The sequence below is a fragment of the Phyllostomus hastatus genome, unplaced genomic scaffold (assembly GCF_019186645.2).
Source record: "Phyllostomus hastatus isolate PE091 unplaced genomic scaffold, TTU_PhHast_1.1 phas_scaffold_78, whole genome shotgun sequence".
In the NCBI taxonomy this organism is placed as follows: Eukaryota; Metazoa; Chordata; class Mammalia; order Chiroptera; family Phyllostomidae; genus Phyllostomus; species Phyllostomus hastatus.
Genome location: NW_025334041.1, coordinates 46,003,273 through 46,026,819, shown reverse-complemented (window position 1 = coordinate 46,026,819; position 23,547 = coordinate 46,003,273). Strand labels below are relative to the sequence as shown.

Here is a 23,547-nt window from a genome sequence, read left to right as displayed (position 1 = left end):
GGGATTCACAATAGTAGAGACAGATTTTTCCATTTTAGTATGTTTGGGGAGCATCAGAGAAGGTTAAAGGGAGAGTATGGCTTTGAAGGGTAGGCTGGGTAGGATTTAGACTTTAGAATAGGAGGAGCCAAACAAAAATAATAAAATGAGCAAAGCATATCAGTAATAATCACTACCACCACCATCATTATCATGGTACTTGAAGCTCAAGGAGAAGGCCATTTTGATGAGGTAATGCCATATGGAAGTCAAAAGATAAGTGAGAAAAAATGAGATACTTAAAATCTCATCATAGCCTGTTAAATACCTTCATAAAAGTTTTTTGTTATATAGGTCTCTCGACATACACTCATGTGGAACTTCCGTATTACTCTAAGTTTATTCTAATTGCTGCATACCTTGCTTCATATAATCCAGCAAGAACTGACAAGAGGTTCTTCCTAAAGGTAATAATTCTTTTTTATTTTGTTAGATCCCATGAATAGTTTGAAATTTTTTAATACCTGTACATTTCTAAGGGGCAGAGATTATAATGAGATACTACTAAATATGTAATTAGGACTCATCCTCTAAAGGCTTTAAATTACAATCACAACCTAAGTGGGAAAAATAGATAATTTCGCAGAAGAGTTCAACTATACCTTAGGTAATAATTCTGGATTTTAAATACACATAAGATTTTGTTTGAAGTATGAGAGATGGGAATAAATTTAAGGCTGGTAACTTCTTTATTGTAGCACAACTGCCACAACATTGTACACTCCATACATCATTATCAAGAACATTTAGGAGCCTCTTCTGCATATATATTAGCTGAAGAAATCCCATTTTAGAATTCATTTCTTTTTGAAAAATTAATATGCAATTTTATATATTATTAAATATATTTGTAATAGACTTATTTATTTGGTTTTTTGCCCATCTCTGTCATATCTTTCATTTCATGAGGTTAAGGACCACATCTATTTTTTTTCCTATTATTGAATCCCAAGTGCTTAATTAAATGTTCTCAACTAAGTTTTTTTTTTTTTTAATGAATTAACAGCCTGCCTTAAGGGATGTGTAAAAACCCATTTATCTTTAGAATTATTGTTTTTATAAAAATAAATATGCTATAATAAATCAATATAGTAAGTTCTTTTAGGAAGTATCACTATTTTAAGAGCTTTTTCTCTATATATAGAAGTAATCTTTACAATCAAAATCTCAGTAAAATCCGGCTAAAATATGTTGATATTTTAAGGTGATATCTGAGGTGATAAGCAGAATAAAATAAAAAAGTTTAAGATACATAAATTAGTGTTATCCATGCCACATTTTAAACAAAGTATGTTTTCTGGTTTTGTGGAATACTACCTTTTTTTAATCTTAAAATTATTTTCCTTAATTTCAGCATCATGGGAAAATCAAGAAAACCAATTTTCTAAAGAAACATGAAAAGGTATTCACATTTTAATTTCTGTAAGAAAAAATCATGAATTTAGGATACTATGGGGATAATGCATGCTTTTATCTGTCAGTTGGACATAAGAAGTTATTTGTATCGCTACAGTACCATTATAATACAGTACTAGTATTTTGCTATGTTGAATACAGTGACTGCAGGTACATTCAAGGGAGTTGGTACTAGAGATAAAAATTGACAACTTTTTCTAGTGAATTAATAGATAGAAAAGATCACCCTGTAGTTTTTAATTAAACACAGAAGATTTTCCTCTTTTCTTCTTTGAAACATCCACAAAAATGGCATTGAAGAAATAAAAATGTAAATATATAAGGAATAAGTAGATGAGAGACCCACAAAATTTGGACTTGCATAGTACACAGATATGCAGGTGACTAAGCAGACCAGAGAGGCTGAATGAAACCTAAACCCCAGTGCAAGCTGGTTTGATCTGAGGAAATCTGGAGATGCATAGGAATTAAAGGCACTGAATACGTTTGAGGGTGGAAGTGTGGGACAAGAAGAACTTCAAAGGTGCATTTTTGTTCCATGTTGTTGTATATCTAAACCACTTCTGTGTCTGTTGGCAGAAGATGAAGAAGTTTGAAATATAAACTTGGCACTATAGAAGCTGTGACTTTTGTTTCTCACTCTTACTCTTACAAACTCAGGATATACTTCTAAACTGATAGTGTTTTCTTAGGACTTTGAAGACATCGTTTTACTGTCTCCTGGCTTTAGTGTTCCTGCTTTAAAAAGTCTGTTTATTTCAATTTCTTTATCTGTGTTTTCTCTAGCTGCTTCTAAGTTCTTTTTTCCTTTTCCTTTAGCATTTTTATAGCTTCACTGTGGTGTGTCTGGATTGAAGTTTTCTTTACTTGGAATTACTTTTGCTTCCTGAATTTGAATAATAATGCCTTTATTTAGTTCTCATAAATTCTCTGTCATTAACTTTTCAAATATTGCTTCTCCATTCTAACATGTCTTTATGATATACTGATTAGATATATGGGTAAGTCTTCTCACTGTGCCCAACTTTTTGAAGTCCTTCTCATTCTTCATTCCCTTTGGTCTCTGTATACTATATTCTGAGTAATTTTTTCAGTTCCGTGTTGAGATGTTTCTCTTCAGTTTTGTCTGTTCTTTTTCTGTTTATGTTAACTTTATAGTTTCAGTAATCTTATTTCTAATTTTTAGAAGTTCTGTTGGTTCAAGTTTTTTCACTTTTACACTTTTGCTAGTAATATTTTTAACATAAAAACACCTATTTTATATTCTATATTTTACACCATATTAGAAGTCCTTGGTGGTCTAATTCTAAATTTTCCATTTTTGCTGACTCATGCATTTATGCCTTGTTTATTGAACATTTTGTTATTTTTAGATGTTTGCTCAACTTAATCTTTAGAATTTTTGAGACCTGAGGTGTGCTCATTTAAAAAGGTTTTACATTTACTTGTGTGCAGTCACTCGGGAACACCAATAACCTGGGATCATTTGGAATTCAACTCTCACCTGGTGATTTTCGGATCACAAGGAGTGTGAATTCTGCCTCCAATCATTGTTAGCCCTGGTTTCTAATTAAAATTCTCAGGGAAGACTTTTTTCCTCCCTTCATACCATGCCAGAGTCTGGAAGGGAATTTTTATTAATAAATCCATCTGCTTAGGATGGAAAGATTTTCCTAATATGCCCTTTAACTGAGACATCTTTAATTAGGCTTTCCACCATAGGCAGACTATTGATTTTGTACCCTCTTTTATTGTTTGTGACTGCTTTGGATCATAAAGAATTGGTAAGAGAGTACTTAATAGCTAGAATGGTCAGGGACTGATTTGTGGTAGGGCTTGCATTTGGGTGCTCAGGAATGATGAGGATTGGATGTGCAGTGATGGGAGAGGAAAGCTTTTCAGTTGACGAAATGAGTTAAGCCAAGAAGCAGATGTGAAGAAGTGTAGGCTATATAAAATAAATAATGAAATATAATTGGCTGCCATGTATGGTGAGTTTCAGAGAAAAGTCAATTGAAGTAAAATTATGGAGGAATGTCCTCAACTGACCAATTTCTTAAGGGAAGGAAGCCCATTTATTCACCTCTGTGTCTCAGCACTTAGTGATCCTTGATGGTTGTTTATTGAAAAAAAAAGGAATAAATTTAATTAATGAGTGAAGAAAATTAAAGAATGAATATAAAATTAAGAATTTTATCTTTCAGACAGAGAATCGTTTAAGAAATTTTAGGAGGGAGACACAAAGTGATGATCAATGAGGACTATGAAAGAACTGGCACTTGAGACCATCCATGTAGAACGGGTGGATTTGTACAAAACTCGGAAAAAGACAGTGTTGACTGAGGGAGCTGTCTGAGCAAAGACATGAAGAAAGATGTATCTAGTTCTAGATGAATTCTAGTTCCTTTGATGTTATTCTGAAATATGACCTTTATAGGCCTCTTTTGTCTTTGGTTCATGTTTTAAAGTCTGAACTTAACTGAAAGCTCCCTATGTTCACTTACTAGTTTCTTTATATTTTTGTTCTCTTTGTTCCTGAAATTTTGATTGAATGCTAACTTTATGCCAAGCACTCTGCTAGATGCCACAGATAATGTGGAGAACAAAATAGTCATTGTCTCTGCCCTCAAGAAGCTCTCGATTTAATCAGGCATCAAGCATTAAAAAGCAAAACACATGTTTGCTTTTTAAATCTGTTATCTATCTTCAATTATATAATTCTTTTTCACTGTGTAACCTCAGTGGACATTGATTTTTTTAAATATTTTACTTTTTAATTCAATAAGTGCATGTATATTATACCAGATTATTTGCCGGTTAATTCATGTGGAAAAGGAATGGTCCTTTTCCTCTCCTACCCTTAGTCCCTTTCCACACAGTTTCATTTAACTGTTTATAGTTTTAGTTTTTCTGATATAAATATTCATAACTAAGTTTATATTGCTGTCACTATTTTTCCTTTTCTTTTTTAAGTACTTTTATTGATTATGCTATTACAGTTTTCCCATTTTTCCCCCTTTATGCCCTCTTCCCCCTGCTTCCCCCAACCATCTAGCATTCTCCCCCCACCTTAGTTCATGTCCATGGGTTGTACATGTAAGTTCTTTCACTTCTGTTTCCTGTACCATTTTTGACTTCTCTTCATCTATTTAATGCCTACCAATTATGCTTCTTCTTCCCTGTACATTTTCCCCCCATTCCTCCCCTCCCTCTCCCCACTGAAAACCCTCCATGTGATGTCCATTTCTCTGATTCTGTTCCTGTTATACTTGTTTGCTTAGGTTTTGTTTTCGTTGTTCTTTCTTGTATATTTTTAGGTTCATTTGTTGATACTTGTGAGTTTGCTGTCATTTTACTGTTCATAGTTTTGATCTTCCTTTTCTTAGATAAGGCCCTTTAACATTTCAGATAATAAGGGCTTGGTGATGATGAACTCCTTTAACTTGGGAAGCACTTTATCTGCCCTTGTAATCTAAATGAAAGCTTTGTTGGATAGAGTATTCTTGAATGTAGGTCCTTGCCTTTCATGACTTCAACTACTTCTTTCCAGCCCCTTCCTGCCTGCAAGGTTTCTTTGGAGAAATCAGTTGATAGCCTTATGGGCACTCCTTTGTAGGTAACTCTTTCCTTTTCTCTTGCTGCTTTTAAGATTCTCTCTTTATCTTTAATCTTGGGTAACTTAATGATGATGTGTCTTGGTGTGTTCCTCTTTGGGTCCAATTTCTTTGGGACTCTCTGAGCTTCCTGGACTTCCTGAAAGTCTATTTCCTTTACCAGATTGGGGAAGTTCTCCTTTATTATTTGTTCAAGTAAGTTTTCAGTTTCTTGCTGTTGCTCTTCTCCTTCTGACACTCCTATAATTCAGATATCGGAATGTTTCAGGTTGTCCCAGAGGTTTGTAAGAATCTCTCCCCTTTTTTGAATTCTTGTTTCTTCATTCTGTTTTGATTGGATGTTTACTGCTTCCTTTTGTTCTAAATTGTTGCTTTGAGCCCTGGTTTCCTACCTGTCACTGTTGGTTCCCTGAATATTTTGCTTTATTTCACTCTGGGTATTCTTCATTTGTTCTTTCATTTTTTGACCAATCTCAATCAGATCTGTGAGCATTTTGATCGACAGGGCTTTAAATTCTCCATCAGATAGGTTGGCAATCTCCTCATTGCTTAGTTCTGAGGTTTTGCTTTGTTTTTTCATTTGGGCCATATTTCTTTGTCTTGGCACAGCTGATTAAGTTGTAAGGGGGCGGGGCCTTAGGTATTCACCCAGGCAGTGCAAACCTTCTTGCTGTGCTGCAGCACTACCTGTGGGGGAGGGGCCAGAGAGGGAACAATGGAGCTTGCCTGCTCATCTCTAGGGCACTTTCCAAGGGACTCTCGTGAGACTGGGAGTTCCTCCCACCAGAAACTGGCATAGTCCACAGCCACCTCTGAGTCTCAGTTTTCCGCTTAAGTCAGCCCCTCCTGCTCAGCCTACCACCTTGCCAGCAGAGCCAGTTCTGCCCCCATGGTCCACCGCCTCACTGCAGTTTCTCTGTCTGCTGCCTTACTGGTCTGGTTGTTCTGTTTGACCATTTCTTTAATTCTGTGGTGGTTGGAGTTCCATGTAGTTTGATTTCCTGGCACTTTTGGTGCCAGGAAACACACCTATGCCTCCATCATGGCCAGAACTTACTTTTTTTTTTTAAGATTTTTTTTTATTATTTATTTTTAGAGAGAAGGGAAGGGAGAGAGAAAGAGAAGGAGAGACATAGCAGTGTGTGGTTGCCTTTTGTGTGGCCCCCACCAGGGACCTAGTCTGCAACCTAGGCATGTGCCCTGACTGGGGATCTAACCAATGACTCCTTGGTCGGAAGCCCATACTCATTCCACTGAGCTACACTAGCTAGGGCTATTTTTCATGTTACATCACTTTTCATTCCATATTCGACCTCAAAAATTATTTTACTTGGCTTCCTTTTTTGATTCTTTCTTCCATTGTTATAAGCATTCAGTCTCTAATAACCTGTAGTGGAACTGGAGAAGTATTTCTCAGACTGCCTTCCTCTCTAAGTGGAAGGTCAGTTTGTGTTTATAGCACATACAGTTCAGTGATGAAAATAACTAAAACACTTTATTTTTAACTTAGAAATGTGTTTTCTAACCACAAAATAAAAATAAAAGTGAAAATTTAAAAACTGTCAACATCTTTCACAATGTCTTTCTTTTTACTTTTTATTTAACCTTTATTGTATTTTTTCCATTACTGTTTAGCCCCCTTTTACCCTCTCCACCCAGAATTCACCACACTGTTGTCCATGCCCATGAGTCCTTTTTCCCCTTTTACTCAATCCCTCCACTCTCTAACCTCCCTCACCCCCTAGATGTCAACTGCTCTCCATCTGGCAACTGCCAAAATGTTCTCTGTATCTGTAAGATTGTTTCTGTTCTCTTTGTTCACTTATTTTGTTTTTAGGTTCAGTTGTTGATAGAAATGTATGTACTAAAGCATTCTATCATTCAAATTTCTGATTTTTTTCCTCCTTCTTAGAGAAGACCCTTTAACATTTCATGTAATACTGGTTTGGTGGTGATGACCTCCTTCAGCTTGTTCTTGTTTGGGCAGTTCTTTATATGTCTAATTCTAAGTGCTAGCTTTGATGGGTAGAGGAATCTTGGTTGTAGGTCCCCACTTTTCATGACTTTGAATATTTTTTGCTAATCCCTTCTGATCCACAAAGTTTCTGTTGAGAAATCAGCTGACAGTCTTAAGGGAGCTCCCTTAAGGAATGTTGTTATGCTTGAGGTTGTTCCAGAGGCTACTTACACTATTTTAATTTTTTTTGGATTCTGTTTACTTTTTGCTGTTCTGATTGTGTGGTTTTTGTTTCCTTATATTCCAAATCACTGCTTTGAGTCTTGGCTCCATCTATGCTACTGTTGATTCCTTGTAAATTATTCTTTATTTCAGTTAGTGTATCCTTCATTTCTGACTAGTCCTTTTTTATGCTTTTGGTGTTCTCACTAAATTCATTGTGCATAATTTTAACCAGTGTTTTAAAGTCTGTATCTAGTCGGTCACCTGCGTTCATTTTGTTTAGTTCTTTTCCTGGAGTATTGTTCTGTTCTTTCATTCAGGACATGTTTCTTTGTCTCCTCATTTTGGCAGCCTCCCTGTGTTTGTTTCTATGTATTAGGCAGAGCTGCTGTGTCTTCCAGGCTTGGTAGAGTAGTAGGTATTGTGTAGGGTCCAGTGGCACAGCCTACTTGATCACCTAAGTGGGGCACTCAAGGTGCATCCTTGGGTGGGTTATGTATACCCTTTTCTTGTAGTTAATTGATGTTGGCATGTCAATGGGAGGGATTCACCCACCTGCCCCTGCACTCCAACCAGTCAGCTGCAAGTACTGGCAGTGACTGCTGACCACCATGGAGCATCAGCTGTACAGGGGCCCACCCTATAGAGCAGGACTTAATATAGTGGGGCTCTTGTGCCACTGAGTTTGCTTCTTGTGTATGTTGCCTGTAGAGGTGGTTGGATGGTGGTGCTTCATTGTGGTCAGAGCTGTCCGATTGGTGCTCTGGCTGTGGAGCCTCCCAGGAGGTGCAGGCCAAGGTTAGCCTTTGCCTGTTTTCTGCTTGGGGCCACCTGGCATGAGCTACAAAATGAAGTGCATATGGCTGCTACTTGTGCTGGGCTTGGAGGTGTCCAGGCTGTGAACCAAGGCTAGCTGCTGCTACTGTTGAGCCTGGGACACTTAGCTAAGGGTACAAGGCACACTGAGGCCATATGCTGCTTGTTTGAGAGATGTTAGAAAAATCTGAAGAATGAGCAAGACGGGTCATTCCTGTGGAAAAGCCACCAGAAACAGCTTGGGTGGGGCTGGGCTTCAGGGAATCACTGTGTTGCAGCAAACAGTCTGAGCCAGGTTGATGGAATTTCAGATATATGGTGCCCACCTGCTGGCTCTGTGGGGGAGGGCTCATCAAAGGAACGATGGCCTCTGCCACACTTCTTTCTGGGAAAGCTGTTCCCCTAGCTCTCACCCTGGTGCCAGACAATTCAGTTCCTCCCTATATGTCTCTGGTGTCTTTCATGCTGTTGCCCCAGCACTGGAGCTCAGAGAGGGTGAGCCTGAGTAAGTCCATGCACTGGCCATAAAAGGAACTGCCTGGGACTCCAGAAGCCCTCTGCCTTCCTCAACCTCAGTCCCCCCTGGTTTTTACAGCCAGTAGTTATGGGGAGTTCTCTTCCTGGCACTGGAACCCTAGGCTTGAGGGCCTGGTGTGGGGCTGGGACCCCTTGCTCTACAGGGGGGACTCTGCAGCCAAGATAGTCCTCCCAGTTTTTATTCACCACACATGGTTGAGGAACCAGCTCATTTGGGTCTCTGCTCCTTTTACAAGTCTTGATGTGGCCTCTTCTTTAATTCCCTGTTGTGGGACTTCCATTCAGCCAGATTTCAGGCAGTTCTGAATGATGGTTGTTCTGCAGTTCTATTGTAATTTTGATGTGATTGTGGGAGGAGGTGCATATCCCATTTGTTTACCTACCCCACCATCTTGATGGGAAGTTCAATGCTGTATATTGTTTATGAACATGTATATAGTATAAAAACTGTCATAATAGTGATAAAAACACCAGATCTGGATAGTGGTTTCTTTTATGGAGGGAGAGAATGGGATGTGAGAGGAGTGAAAGGGAGCTTCAGCTTATCTGTAATGTGACTTAATGTTTTATTTCTTTGTACTTTTATTCTTTTGTATTGCATGTTAGGGTTTGATAAAATTTGAGGTTTCGTTGGTACTAATTGTATTATCATTACTTTCTAAGTGTTTGAAGTAGTTAATGATGAAAGCATATAAAATTCAAGACTTGCAAAATATTTTCTGAACTATGTTTTAGATGTAAATAGCTGAGGTAAATATATCTTCATTTTGTAATTCTAAGTAGCTGTTTTCCTCTACAGTCACTCTTTAAAGAAATAATTATTTTCATGCATGTAAATGTAGCTTCTCATTTTATTTGCCATTGCTAATATAAAGTACTTAAGCACTTACATTGCGGTTTTCTAATGACAAATAATTGTATCACATGATTGTGTATACCAGTATGAACATTTTACAGTCTTTAAACTTTTTATGACTTTTACATTGTTTTAAGCCAATGGCTTATTCACAAATTATGAAATGTTTTATTAGTTTTCTAATGTAGTATTTACTATAACTGATGTTTTTTGAACTATTAATGTTGAATAAGTGCATTTTCCAGTCTGTTGCACAAAGCCAAATGGTGAGAAGAAAGTAGTAAGTTCTAGGCTAGGAGTTAGGACCTCAACCCTGCTTTTTGTTATGTACTGTCTTTACTAATGATGTGTCTAAGTCACTTAACATCTGGTTACAACAGCAAAATAGAGGTGATGTTTATGTCTCGTCTGGATGACTTGTGAGTTCTTTAATAATATTTGTTGATGCTAAGTCAGAAAATCTTGAAGAAAGTGCTCAGGGATTAGTCATGATTATATCAGGTAAAATTTTCACGTAGGGATTGCAAGTTAGATTTGGTAGCATCTTTGGGAAACCATAGGACATAAATATTTCATTACTGGGAATTTATAGTACACAAAGTGAGTTGAGTCTTCTGCTATAAGAAGAAAATCCATGTTCTTTTTTCTTACAGACAAGCAATCATCTTCTCGGACCAAAAGTGTTTCCACTAGATAGATTATTAGCAATATTATATAGTATTGTGGACAGCAGAGTTGCTCCAACAGCAAATATCTTTTCCCAGGTAAGCTTTGTGATAGATTATTATCTATCATCTTTATTTTTATGGAATTTTTCAGGTAGTATAGTTGGTATGGTATAGTTCCAGGATGTATAATTTTGCTTAGTAGGTGATAACTGTTTTAACTATGTAATGAAAATTTGTTCTTGGTAAGTAATTGAAAATTCCAAATCTTTAGGGTATTACTGAATTTCCTTATAAGTATAACTGGATGATTAGAAACAGCTCAGTATTACTGGATTTTTTTTCCTGTTTTTAATAAAGGAATTTAAAAATTATGATTATAATGATCTTAATTAAACAAATAAGTGGCTTTGTGATATTGATGTGATTATTGATGATAGAAATATAATTTAATGAAAACAAAATTTTAAAACTTTTTTGGTAAGGAGGTAATATTCTTATTCCTCGCATATATTCCTTTCAGGTTGATAGTGTGCATGATTTTTTTAAAGTGCTCCTATTTCTAGAATGATTAAGTTCTCAAATTTTTCACTAGATGGCAGCAGTAGTATTAAAAATAGGAACCATGACATATTTAATAAAGTTGATTTTTTGGTTGCTATTTTTAGAAAAACTTCTTTATTAGAAATATAGTTGTTGTATTTCGTAAATGATCTAGAAAAGCAGAAGAAAAAGCAAATGACGTGACTAGTATTTATTGAAGAGCAAAGTCACATGAGATGTTGCAGTGGGGATTTTGTTTTATGTATAAGTTTTTAGGTTAAGTAATATGTAAATAATAGAATTTGCATTTTAATTCACTGCAAATAAATTTGATTCTTGAATGGATGTTAGCCATTGTAATCCAGTGTGTGGTAGTAACTTTTCATTCTTCATTTAACTCAGCATTTAAGTTACATAATTTTTATGTCAGCATTTATAGAAAATTTCATCTACCTTTACTGTGTCCTTGAAAGGAGGTAATGTAGTCATTTATTAGGTTATGCATATAACTAACTAATAGGTAGATAGATTGGTAGTCTTAATGCCAATAATTAAAAAACTCCAATTCAGATTTAATGTTTTACAGTGAGTTTTTTCCTATTTATTTTTTAAATGCTTTTCAAACTTTACATTTTACTTAGCTTTCTTCATTTGATACCTAAGGTTTTTGTCTGTTTTTGCTGTTGCAGTAACTGTAAAATGGGAATTATGATTTTTACTGTAAGGAATTGAGCCTTGGAGAGGTTAAATGATACTGCCAATCAATGTGACACATGTAAATCTTTGAGAACTAAAGCCTAAGGAAGTGAGGTGCTCCTAAAATACATGTGATTGTACTTATCAGGCACCCCAAAATTACCTTTATGGGAGATACAAAGAAGGATAATAAATGGTTTTCTCCTTTAGAGAGCTTTTAATTTATTCTTGAGGGATAAAACAGGTACATGAAAATAATGTTTTATGTCTGGAAATGAATCCTAGTTAGTGCTTCTGAGAGATTTAGAACAGAGGGATCACTTCTGGATTGGGCAGGATGCAAGAAAGATGAAAAATGGAGCTGAGTTGTGGAGAATAAGTAGGGTTTTTTTCTTTAACACTTCTGATTTACATAATGATTCATTCTTATTACACAGAAAAGAGAAAATAGGTAAATAAGGAAAAATAATACATAAAATTAGCTAACACCTTATTTCCAATAGATAGACTTTGGTAGACTAAAGATTTGTGAAGGGTAGATAATATGACCAAAGGGATAGGATTAGGAAGAAACAAGACATATTTGTCAACTCTCAAGCTGGTTTAATTGAAAAATATGTATATTATATTGTGGTAGTGGTAGCAGTCATTATTGCAATCTAGTAAGTGGTAATAGTGCTACCACCACCCATCATACCTTGCTTCTTGGTACCTTACAATTGGTAGGGCATTTTACATTTTATAGTCTTGTTACATAATAAGTTAATCTTTAAAGAAAAGAAACTGAAACTCATAATGCCTAAGAGATTTGTCCAAGGCTATGTAGTAAATTACCATATTGGTAGGTAGCATCCAGAGTTGAAGATTTTCCAAACAGCAGGCTTTGATTATAATTGAACAGTGTCATCTGTCTTTGTTTTCTTTATCTCCTTTTTACTTTTATTATTTCCCATACTTAAATTATTTTTTTCAATTACAGTTGACCTACATTATATTAGTTACAGGTGTATACCCCAGTGATTAGACATTACATAACTTGCTACGTGATCATCCCAATAAATTTTGTACCCACCTGACACTGTACATAGTAATTAAAATATTATTGACTATATTCCCTATGCTGTACTTTACATTCCATAAGTATTCTGTAACTGCCAATTTGTACTTCTTAATCCCTTCACCTTTTTCATCCTTCCCTTCTAACAGCTTCCCATCTGGCAACTGTCAAAATGTTCTCTGTATCTATGAATCTGTTTTTGTTCTCTTTGTTCACTTATTTTGTTTTTAGGTTCAGTTGTTGATAGAAATGTATGTACTAAAGGTATTGTGTAGGATCTAGTGGCACAGCCTACCTGATCACCCAAGTGGGGCACTCAAGGTGCATCCTTGGGTGGGTTATGTACACCCTCTTCTTGTAGTTGATTGCTGTTGGCATGTCAATGGGAGGGATTCACCCACCTGCCCCTGTACCCCAACCAATCGGCTGCAAGTACTGGCGGTGACTGCTGACCACCATGGAGCATCAGCTGTACAGGGACCTACCCTATAGAGCAGGACTTACTTTAGTGGGATCTGGTTCCCACTGAATTCACCCCTTGAGTGTGATATTTATAGAGGTGGTTGGATTTACTTTTTTTGTTTTCAACAATGCTTTTAATGCTGTAATTAAGAAACAGTTTGGCCCAAAATATCTTTCTATTTTTTAACCAAATTAAATTGTTTTCCACCTTAACAATAGTGATATTCTTTTTGACCCTAACAGCCCAAAATAAATTTTTGCTTTCTTATCTCTTTTTGATTAGCAGTAATCAAAATGATAAACTTTGTATAGAATTTGGCTCTAAGAATTGATATTTATTTGTTGACAAATCACTTAGGACTTGATCTTACTTGGTTGCCATTTGCAATACAAAGGGTGAGAGGGCTACAAAGGGATGATGCCACCAACAGTATGGTATTGTCCCTTGCTTTTGCTTGGTCAATAAAATATACAAGACAGTCAAGTCACAAATATACTGTGTTTAGGAACAAAATGTGGACTTTGGCCAGGTATATCAGTTGGTTGGTTAGTGTGTCATCCTGATACGCCAAGGTTGCAGGTTTTATCCTTTGTCAGGGAATATACAAGAATCAACTAGTAAATGCATAAGTAAGTAGAAAAACATGTCTTTCTCTCCTCCCCCCCCAAAATCAATAAATAAAAATTAATAAAAGAACCAAGTGTGGCAAAAACCACATATATATATATAGGAAGGATATTTCTCCCATATGCCTTATTTTCTTTTTCTTTCCATTGATTCCCAGTTACCTTTTCTGTTTTTCTCCTTTTATTCATCTATCAAAACTATACTCTTGTCAATAGAAATGGAAGTTTGTATTTAACCTAGGCACACTTAATTTTTGAAGTGAAGAATAGAAGTGTGACATTTATATTGGAAGTGCTCATTTAATAGGAACACTAGATGGCAATGTTGTTACATTGTAGCTTTAAGATGAAGTTGGAAACAACTTGTTAATACTGTTTTGATATTTAGAAAAGCTGTTTGTTCATTTAATACATTGGTTTATTTGAATAAAAACAATGAACTGGAGATATTTAATGATAATATAGGTGGGTGCTCTACACACTTTCATGAAAATGTAAATAAAATTGGTAAGTTATTGTGTTTGCATAAGCATTTTCCACCTGGAAGTAAATTTCTTTTTATTGGCTGTAATGGGTTTATATGTGATAATTGCTACTTTTTCTGTTTATTTATTTTATGGCAACTGTTTTAAGGATCTGTTGTATAGCAATATGCTATTGAATAGCTTGATTTACCAGTTACATAATTATTTATAATGTTTTAAATATAATCAATTTATCAAATGTGGTATATATGTTCAGTATCTCTTGAAGCATAAGTTTATTTCCAGTGCATTTCATCTAAATCTATTCTGTAATAAGCTTATAAAAATAGTAGTATAAGGAATCTTTAGTTATTAAAATTGCAATTAATAATATTCAAATTCATAGTAGTAATAATAGTATTATATTATAGTTGGTATTCCTCTGAATTTCTTTATTCTTAGTTAAATTTTGAATACAGTTATTAACTTTTTAATCTCAAAAGTGAATAAAAGGATGTTAGTACATTTAAATTTTATGTTATAATAATTCTCATTTACTGAAATAGAAATGTGGTTCTTAAATTTTCTAACCCTTGTGAGATAATTTTTGCTTTATGCAGTTTACTGCAATTTTACGGTCATGACCATGTATCATTTTAAAGCTTTTCAATCAAATAAAATAAATGTAGTCCTATATATATTTGAACTTGTGAATGACAAAGCTTCACTTCTGGTGTTTTCGTTTCTTTCCTTCTCAGCATGGATAGAATGTATAAACTATGCTATTTACATGCAGGAAATGGTAAAGATTATTACTTTCAAAACACTTTGATCAGATATATTATTGAAGAGCTTTTATCACCTTTAAAGAAATATTAATGACTTGTCTTTTTTCCTCAGAGGTATATTAAAACCAGGTTATGCCATTTTTCTTGAAGAAAAATGACGATTTTTTCCAGAGGTATATTAAAACAAGTTATGCCTTTTTACTTTTTTCTTGAAAAAAACTTATAATTTATTTGCAAATTTTTAGTATATTTTATTTGTGTGATTTCTGTATTCTCTCTTAATTATCATTGCCCACCCTCACCACAGTCTGGTAGTTAGCTGTAGGCAGTGGAGTACACACAGTTCTTTATGACTGTCATCAGGTATCTTACTTATTTAAAATATTAAGCCATAATGCTTTATTTTCTTCCAGATGATAGAATTATTGGTGTTTATTTCTAAGATTATTGCTACAGCTTTCTAAAGTGACTTTTAAAAGAAGAGTTATCTTTTAAAAAATTAGGGGCATGCATTATATCACATTATTAAACTTATTTAATCAGTTATTGTTTTGAAAAATTAATTTTGATGGCAAATCACTGTAATTCTATAATTATTAGAAGAAACAGTGTATTCTAAATTAATATTAAAAAATAGCTAAAAGGAGCATAGTGCCTTAAACATAGTTCTTTGTATGTTATTGACAGGTTACATTGTTTTTTTTAATAAATAAGATCTAATTTTGATATGGCTTCATATTTAGTTGTGTATAATTTAATTAAGAAAAACTTAAATTTAAATGTCCTTAAAGATATTTTCTTTATTTAAAGTATAAAATGCATTTTGGAGCAAAGTATAATGTACAAATATATTGTTTCAAAAATATACATTTCCATTTATAATCTCTTTGCTCTTGAACTTAAATCATGATATTGGAATATTTTTTGGACTAATTTTGTTACATCATTTTAATTATTAGTCATGAATCAATTTGATCTTTTCTTAAAAAGGTTACATTAACTCTAGTAGCATTTATAAAACCTTATGCTTTCTACTTATTTGGGTATTGGTTTATGAACCATGCAGAATATATTTAAACATTATTTTTATATTTTCCAAATGAATTTGTCATTAATCAGAAAGCAAAATGATTAGTTATTTCATCTAGGAGAGTTTTTCTTTTCTTTTTTAATTTAATTTAATTTAATATTAATTGTTGTTCAAGTACAGTTTTCTGTCTTCTACTCCCATCCCAGCCCACCCCTCTACCCCTCCCTACCACATCTAGGAGAGTTTTTCAAAGCAGATGCTTTATTTCTACCATAGCCATAGGAAGATGTTTATGCTATGCTTATTAGGGCAGCCAACATTTTATTCAATCATAAACAGATTTTTGGATTTTCCCTTCAAATATAGGTTGATGTATAGTAAATTTATACAGTTTTCAACTTAGAAGATTTTGTGAATATTATTTAATTCAAAAACATTTTAATATAAAATATTTTAATCTAATTCAAGCTTCAAATTCAAAGTCAGTTTTTACTTTTTTTTCCTAGATGAAATTAAATTTTTCTTTCTGTACTTAAACATTCCGTTTAAGAGACATTTATTGAAGGCCTACTGTGTGCCAGGTACTGTGTTGAGTGAAGAGAATACGTAAGTTAGAAAAATGGAATTCCTGCCCTCCAGGATCTTACAGTCAGTCTGTGGCTTCTACTGCCCTTCTTTTGTACTTACTTGGTGTGGTTGCCAGATTCTAGCTTATACTAGAGTTAGTGGTGTGTAAATGTATTTAGTGAGAGGACATACATACTGAAGTAGCTGCTTTGAATACTTAAGTGAAAGTTAACTTAAATACCTAAAATAACTAAGTAAAAGTAGAATTTTTCACATTGGTAGTCCCTGTTATTTGATAATATATGTATTTAAGGGTGTTCTGAGTAAAATAATAAATCTTCTTGTTGAATGTCTCCTGACATGCCTTGAACTTAGTGTTGTGGAGCATGATTGTTTGATACCTATGTCATAACTAAATTTTGCTATTTATCAATTAAATTTATTTGTAACTAGTTAGTTATGTTTATTGGTATATTAAAACTTGAAACTTAAGGTATGGACAAATGAGTAGTGTATTGTATGTGACCTATTACAAACTAAGTGGCCCTTAAAAAGTTACATGGCTATACTTTCAAATACTTTATGATTAAATATTATACTCATATGACTTTTATATATATATTTCAAATTACTATTATAGATTTTTAACCAAAAGCACTTCAGCCAAATAACTGTCTTTATAAACTTGATTTATAATTTCCTTTGCCCTAAAAAATTATTTTTATATGTTATATAATGTGGCTGATTTCTATTTTATAAAAAAAATAACATTTATTAAGTGCTAGTTATATAACATCAGAGATCATAGTTAATGAAATACTATCAAATGCATATGAGGTCTGTCCAGAAAGTATCCACCATGTAATATAAAAAATAGAGGCAGTTATTGAAGAAGATACAAGAAACATTGTACATAGGACCATGATGCCTTTTCAAAGTAGGCACTTTGGGACCTCAAACAGTTCTCCCAATTGCCATCAGTAGCCTCATCATATTTTCCTGAATCTCATCAACAGTCAGAAATCTCTTCCCTTTCAAAGGTGATTTTAGTTTTGGGAAAAGCCAGAAGTCACGGGGTACCAACTCTGGGCTGTAGGGGTGTTGAAATTTGATGTCTCACCAAAAACTCTGCACCAAGACATAATGCATGAGTGGGTATATTGTCGTGATGAAGCTGCCAATCACCAGTTGCCCATAGCTCAACCTTCTGAATCACCTGAATAGTTTCCACAGAGGAATGTTCAAGCTTCATACAAAATTTGATGCAGATTCATTGCTCTACTTTCTCAGTCATTTTGAATGCTATAGCTACACAGTAGACATGCTCACTCAGCAGCATCTACTGCTCCTACTGACTAGTACAGTGAAGTTGTCATTGTTCACCTATGTGCATTCCAGTCCACTCTCCTTGGCTGCCAGGTTACATCAATGTCATGCAAACTGTTCTTGTTACATTAACAATGGATGGACTTTTTCCAGATAGACAAGATCAGATAAGAATTGGAATCTGTTAAACACAAAGTGTAACATCCTAAAATCTAGCTATAATATATTCACATAAAGTGATTCAAGTATGAGAATTATTTTTATAGGTATTAAAGTTGGTGAATAAATGAGACAGTTTTCCTGAAAACAAATTCCTTGGACACTAGTATATTTGCAAAAGTGAAACACTATTTATTCTTTTTCAATGCATCATTTGCATTGTGCTAGTATTCCACTGTCTCTATAATATCTAACTTAAATATTTTATGCTATTAAGGTAAATTATGTAAATAACAGGAAGTACCTTGAATGCTAACATTTTCTAATAATCTTATTATGGGTTTTTTTTCTCTTTACCACTAGTGAGATTGTGAGGCATTCCATTCCAAAGATGGTGAAGAAACCTTCCTTAATACCTAATCAGCAGATGAATAGGTCAGCAAGGGTGTTGTTTGATAGAGACAGGCCCTTCTCTAGCAGCGAAGAGCTCTGATGCTCAGTCTCCACCGGGGCAGTAGATTCGTAACCTCTTCTCCCTGGTGTAGATGTATCACTGTTCTGCCATCACATCACTATGCAATAGGTGCCTGTTTCAGGAGAATTTTTAAAACTGTTTTGGGATACTTCATATTGGAAAAGGGTAAAGTTGATCTATGATTTTTCCATAGCAGCACTTCTGTTGTAAGAGATACTAATATTAATTGTTACCAAAAAAAATGAAAAGGAGGGTATATTTTACTCTCTTGTCTAGTAGTAAAAAGTTGTCTTTCTTGTTTTCCTTTGTAAAAGAACATCATTTTTTCCTATTCTCATCTTCCCTAAATCTGGTGTTAAATATCTTCAGTGTGTCCACTTTGCCTTTGTGAATCTGTCAGCCCAGCAGTAGGCATTTTTATTGAACTCTAGAAAAATAGAACCTTTGCTTAAGGGTGACATCTAAATACTGCTTACAGGATTAAAAAATGCATAAATTAGGCTTTCAACTTTTGAATAAATAATACATCGATAATTTTGTAGACAATATTTTATAACTGTCTTTCTCAAAGCTTATTTCTAATAACTATACCAAATGTATCCTTTTTATTCACATTTTTGAGGAAATGTTTTTAACAGCAATAAGTTTCATTTGACTTGGCAGATTTTTTGCTGAAAACACACAAGAAAGTTTGTGTGAATGTGTGCTTGCACATGCCTATTTAGGAAAATATGTACTGTCAATATAGTGACTGTATAGGCAAACACAAACCTCAGAGATCTATGTCTAGAAAAGGAGTTTTAAGAAAATGAGTTAGGAGATAAATGATTTGGAAAAATCTACATTATGGAAGGTTGCTACACTTTTAAAATATTCCTATAAAAAGATAATTAAAAGAGCCCTGAGCCTAGTGTGGCTCAGTGGATTGAGCGCTGGCCTGCAAACCAAAGGGTCGCTGGTTCGATTCCCAGTCAAGGCACATGCCTGGGTTGCAGGCCAGGTCCCCAGTAGGGGGCATGCTAGAAACAACCACATATTGATGTTTCTGTCCTCTTCCTCCCTTCTCCCTCTCTAAAAATAAATAAATAAAATATTTTTAAAAAAGATAATGAAAAGAAATGTTGGTGCTTAATGAAATGGTTTCCAATGAAAATTTGTCTTCATTCCTTGTCAAGTCACAACTAATTGGAGTTCTTTGGGGAAGCCCAGCCTCACCTGCCTATACATAGACATCTTTAAGTAGTTGGTATTGCAGAAAAGCCCTTGTCATTTTCCCTAGATGAGAAATTAGGATCCTCAGTCCTAAGTCACTATAGAACCTAGTTGCTCCCTTACTTTGGGTACTGTGAATGGTGATGGGAGAGTTGAATTCTTAGAATAGGAAGTAATTGTGTCCCTATAGTTAAGAAGAAGAAAAGTAACTAGGCTTATCTGGATATCCCTTACCTACTCCCCTGGCTTCACATGATATGTGTACACTGATATCTTTTGTATTTTGTACTTCTAGCCCTTATCCTCTAGCTCTGGACCCAAATTGCCACCTGAACAATAATACCTAAATGTGTCAAACCAAAATATTCCCTAAACATTTTCCTGTTCTTTTTTTTTTTTGGATTTCAAATCTAGTCATTATTACTCATTTTTACTAAGTGCATACTTTGTGGTATGTACAGTTAGATGCTAGAAAATCAAATACATGTTTTTTAGTTTTTAGTTTAGTTAAATGAAGAAATTATCTCTAAACCCTCTTTTGTTTTCACTCCATTTAGTTGGTCAACAAGTCCAATCTGTTTTACCTCCTAAATACAAAGGTCTCTTAAATTTATTCCTTTCTTCCCAACCCTACTGCCACTTCTTGAATCCATAGCATCATTATTTCTTAGACTTGCACTGCATCCTATCTGGTCTGCCTGTCAACAAACTTTCCAATTCAACTTCCATTCATTCATCAGTAATTTTTTTTAATTTGGTCTCATTTTTTTACTGTACTTTTTAAATGAATTACATTATCTGTAAAATCAAGTCTGCATTCCATAGCATTTCTTGCATTGTACTTCACAGACTGGCCCCATTTTCTGCCACTCCTTCAGTCACCCTATACACCATTCACAATAAGCTGTTTCTTCCCTAAAACCTACCAGTTTTTCTTTTGTGTTGTTTCATGTGTTGTTTCTGTACCACTGTTGAGCTCTCTTTTAGGCTTCATGGTTCATCTCCCAAATGTCATTTCTCAATGAATTTACCTTTTGCCTCCCTCCCTCTTAGTCATTCGCTTTTCTATAATCACATAATTGCATTTATACATATTTCTAGCATAGCTCTCATATTGTTACTGCCATTTATTGCATTTTTTTCCCAGTACCTTGACCTCTTTCAGGGCAAAGACCTTGTCTTTTAATTTTTGTGACTCTGGCACAGTACCTTGAACATGAGATTCACTCACTCAATGACTTTCTATTCCATTAAACCTGTCATTATGGTCTTTCTGGGTACTAGAGGTTTACAGTCATTTGTATGCTAACAGGTTCCAGAGATGAGAGTTGTCATTTTTAATTTACCTCTGTGTAGTATATATTTCACTTTTTGTCTTCTATCTGAGCATATTTGTAGACTAACAGTCTACTTCCTGCCTTTTTGGGGGGGTTGACTAGAAATTGAAAAGATGATTTTCCAGAGGTGATGATTTTAAGTTGAATAGCTTTAAAAATATTTGTGTATCTCTTCCATTGCTGTACTCCTCACCTCTACCTTGTAAGTGTAAAAATGTCATTTGAACTTGCTTGTTATATGCCACATACTCATGAACTATTGCATCACCTGAAATCAGATCAAATGTAGTGCTTGTTGGGTTGACCCTTAGTGTGTGACATATCACACACTAAGGTTTTTTAAAATTTAAATAATTTAATACGTTTCAGATTGGAAAGTTCCTTCAGGACAGGCAGGATAGACTGTTTCACAAATCAATTGACATGTATACCAACCTATGCAAGTATAAAAATAATGAGCATGTTCAAAATTAATTACAGTTGTAAATTGATTTTCTTTTTTTGGCAGAATGAACATAGTTTATTAGCCTGGGAACAGGTTCACACTGTTTTAACATCAAGCACTTACTTCCAGCTGAAGCTTGTTAGTGACTGCCTCTCAGATTAAGAAAAAAAATTCCTCAGTGTGGAACATGAACTCCTATTGTTAAGACTAATCAGCTCATCCCCTACACGAATGAGAACAAAGAACATAATAGTACACAGAATAAAGATTAACTAAGCAAATATTGCACAACGCCATTTAAGGTGTAAATTAAAATATATCCTATGTATAAGGAAGTTTTCACTTTTTTCTCTTTCTTTGTGAATGCATCAGTCATACCATAGGAGCTGGTCAGAGGGAAATACTTTGGCTTTGAATTAGATTGATTTTTAAAGCTAAAGTAAAATAAAATCTTTTATAATTAGTGTCAATATGCTGCTAATAATCAACAGTGTGGTGATTGCTGGAGGAAAGAGGGTATAAGAAGACTAAATGGTAATGGAAAAAATACAATTATGATTGTTTTTTAATTTAGGGAGATACCATTCTCTCTGATAGGAAGACATTTAAGATTTTAGGGAGTTTTGTTTATTTTTAAACCAAGAACTCTAAACCAGAATTTATATTTTGAGGAAAACTGACAATGGAAACATATGACTGAAACTTAGAGGTAAAGTCACTGACTTTGAGTACAGCTTAAAAAAAAAAACTTTGGTATTTCCTAGCATACATTCTAAAGTCCTCACTTTGGTAAAGAAAATCTGTTCCCTAGGCTACTCTTATTTACTTGAATTTCATTTATTTAAATTTGAACTTGATACAATAGACAAGAAAGCAGCTGTGGAAAATAGTATATAAACCCTAAAATCTGAATATTATTGGCAAAAGATTATATCTTCATAGGTAACAGCAACCAAGAAAGGCAATAATAATTTCCCCATAAGTTTTTAAATTTATTTAAGTAATTAAAACAATTAAAATTATTCCAGTATTTCAGGAAAGATCTTTTTATTGCCTTTGCTTTTTAAAATGTTAATATTTATACTAACCTAGTTTATTTAATAATTAGTATATTCTGTGTGATTTATAGTCACAAATTTTCTTGTAAATGATCTTTAATCCAGAATGTATAAGAAATTTTGCATTAGGAGAACATTTTCAGTGTTGTCTAATAATTTCACATTTTAAGAAATTGTGCTTTCATTCTCCTCCTTGAATTACTTATCTTTTAAAAGTTAAACCTTAAAAACAGTAATTTTCTGTCTAATATAATATGCAATCGGATTTATGAAAAGTTAAATCTTTAGGTGAATACATTTCACATTAGTATTTTATTCTGTGTGTGTGTACAACTTGTTTTTTTTAAATTTTATTTTATTTTTACTTTTTAAAATTGTTAGTCAAATACAGTGGTCTCCATTATCCCCCCACCACTCCCCTGCACCCCAGCCATCCCCACTTCCTGCCCTTAATCCTACCCCTCTTAGGTTTTGTCCATGTGTCCTTTCCTGAAAACCCTTTCCGCTTTTCCCCCTATTATGCCCTCCCACCTCCCCTGTGGTTACTGTCAGTTTGTTCTTAATTTCGGTGTCACTGGTTATATTTTGCTCACTTGTTTGTTTTGTTGATTAGGTTCCACTTATAGGTGAGATCATATGGTATTTGTCTTTTCCCGCCTGGCTAATTTCACTTAGCATAATGCTCTCCAGTTCCATCCATGCTGTCACAAAGGGTAGGAGCTCCTTCTTTCTCTCTGCTGCATCGTATTCCATTGTGTAAATGTACCATACTTTTTGATCCACTTCTTTACTGATGGGCACTGAGGTTGCTTCCAGCAGTTCGCTGTTGTAAATTGTGCTGCTATGAACATTGGGATGCATGGGTTCTTTTGGACTTGTGTTTCAGGGTTCTTAGCGTATAATCTCAACAGTGGAATTGTCGGGTCAAAAGGCAGTTCCATTTTTAGTGTTCTGAGGAAATTCCATATTGTTTTCCATAGTGGTTGCACCAGTCTGCAGTCCCACCAACAGTGCACTAGGGTTCCCTTTTCTCTGCATCCTCTCCAACACTTGTTTGTTGCTTTGTTTATGATGGCCATTCTGACCAATGTGAAGTGGTATCTCATTGTTGTTTTAACTTGTATATATCTGATGGCTAGTGATGCTGAGCATCTTTTCATTTGTCTCTGGACCCTCTGT

General features: G+C 34.4%; 1 protein-coding gene across 1 annotated transcript in view; it reads left to right on the top strand.

The window, feature by feature from the left end:
* ORC5 (origin recognition complex subunit 5) overlaps positions 1 to 23,547 on the top strand; it is a 94,848-nt gene that overhangs the window by 51,645 nt on the left and 19,656 nt on the right. Inside the window, exons 10-12 of the mRNA XM_045827932.1 lie at positions 334 to 446; positions 1,394 to 1,441; positions 10,111 to 10,221. Coding sequence (XP_045683888.1) covers positions 334 to 446; positions 1,394 to 1,441; positions 10,111 to 10,221 — 272 coding nt within the window. The remainder of the gene's footprint in view (positions 1 to 333; positions 447 to 1,393; positions 1,442 to 10,110; positions 10,222 to 23,547) is intronic.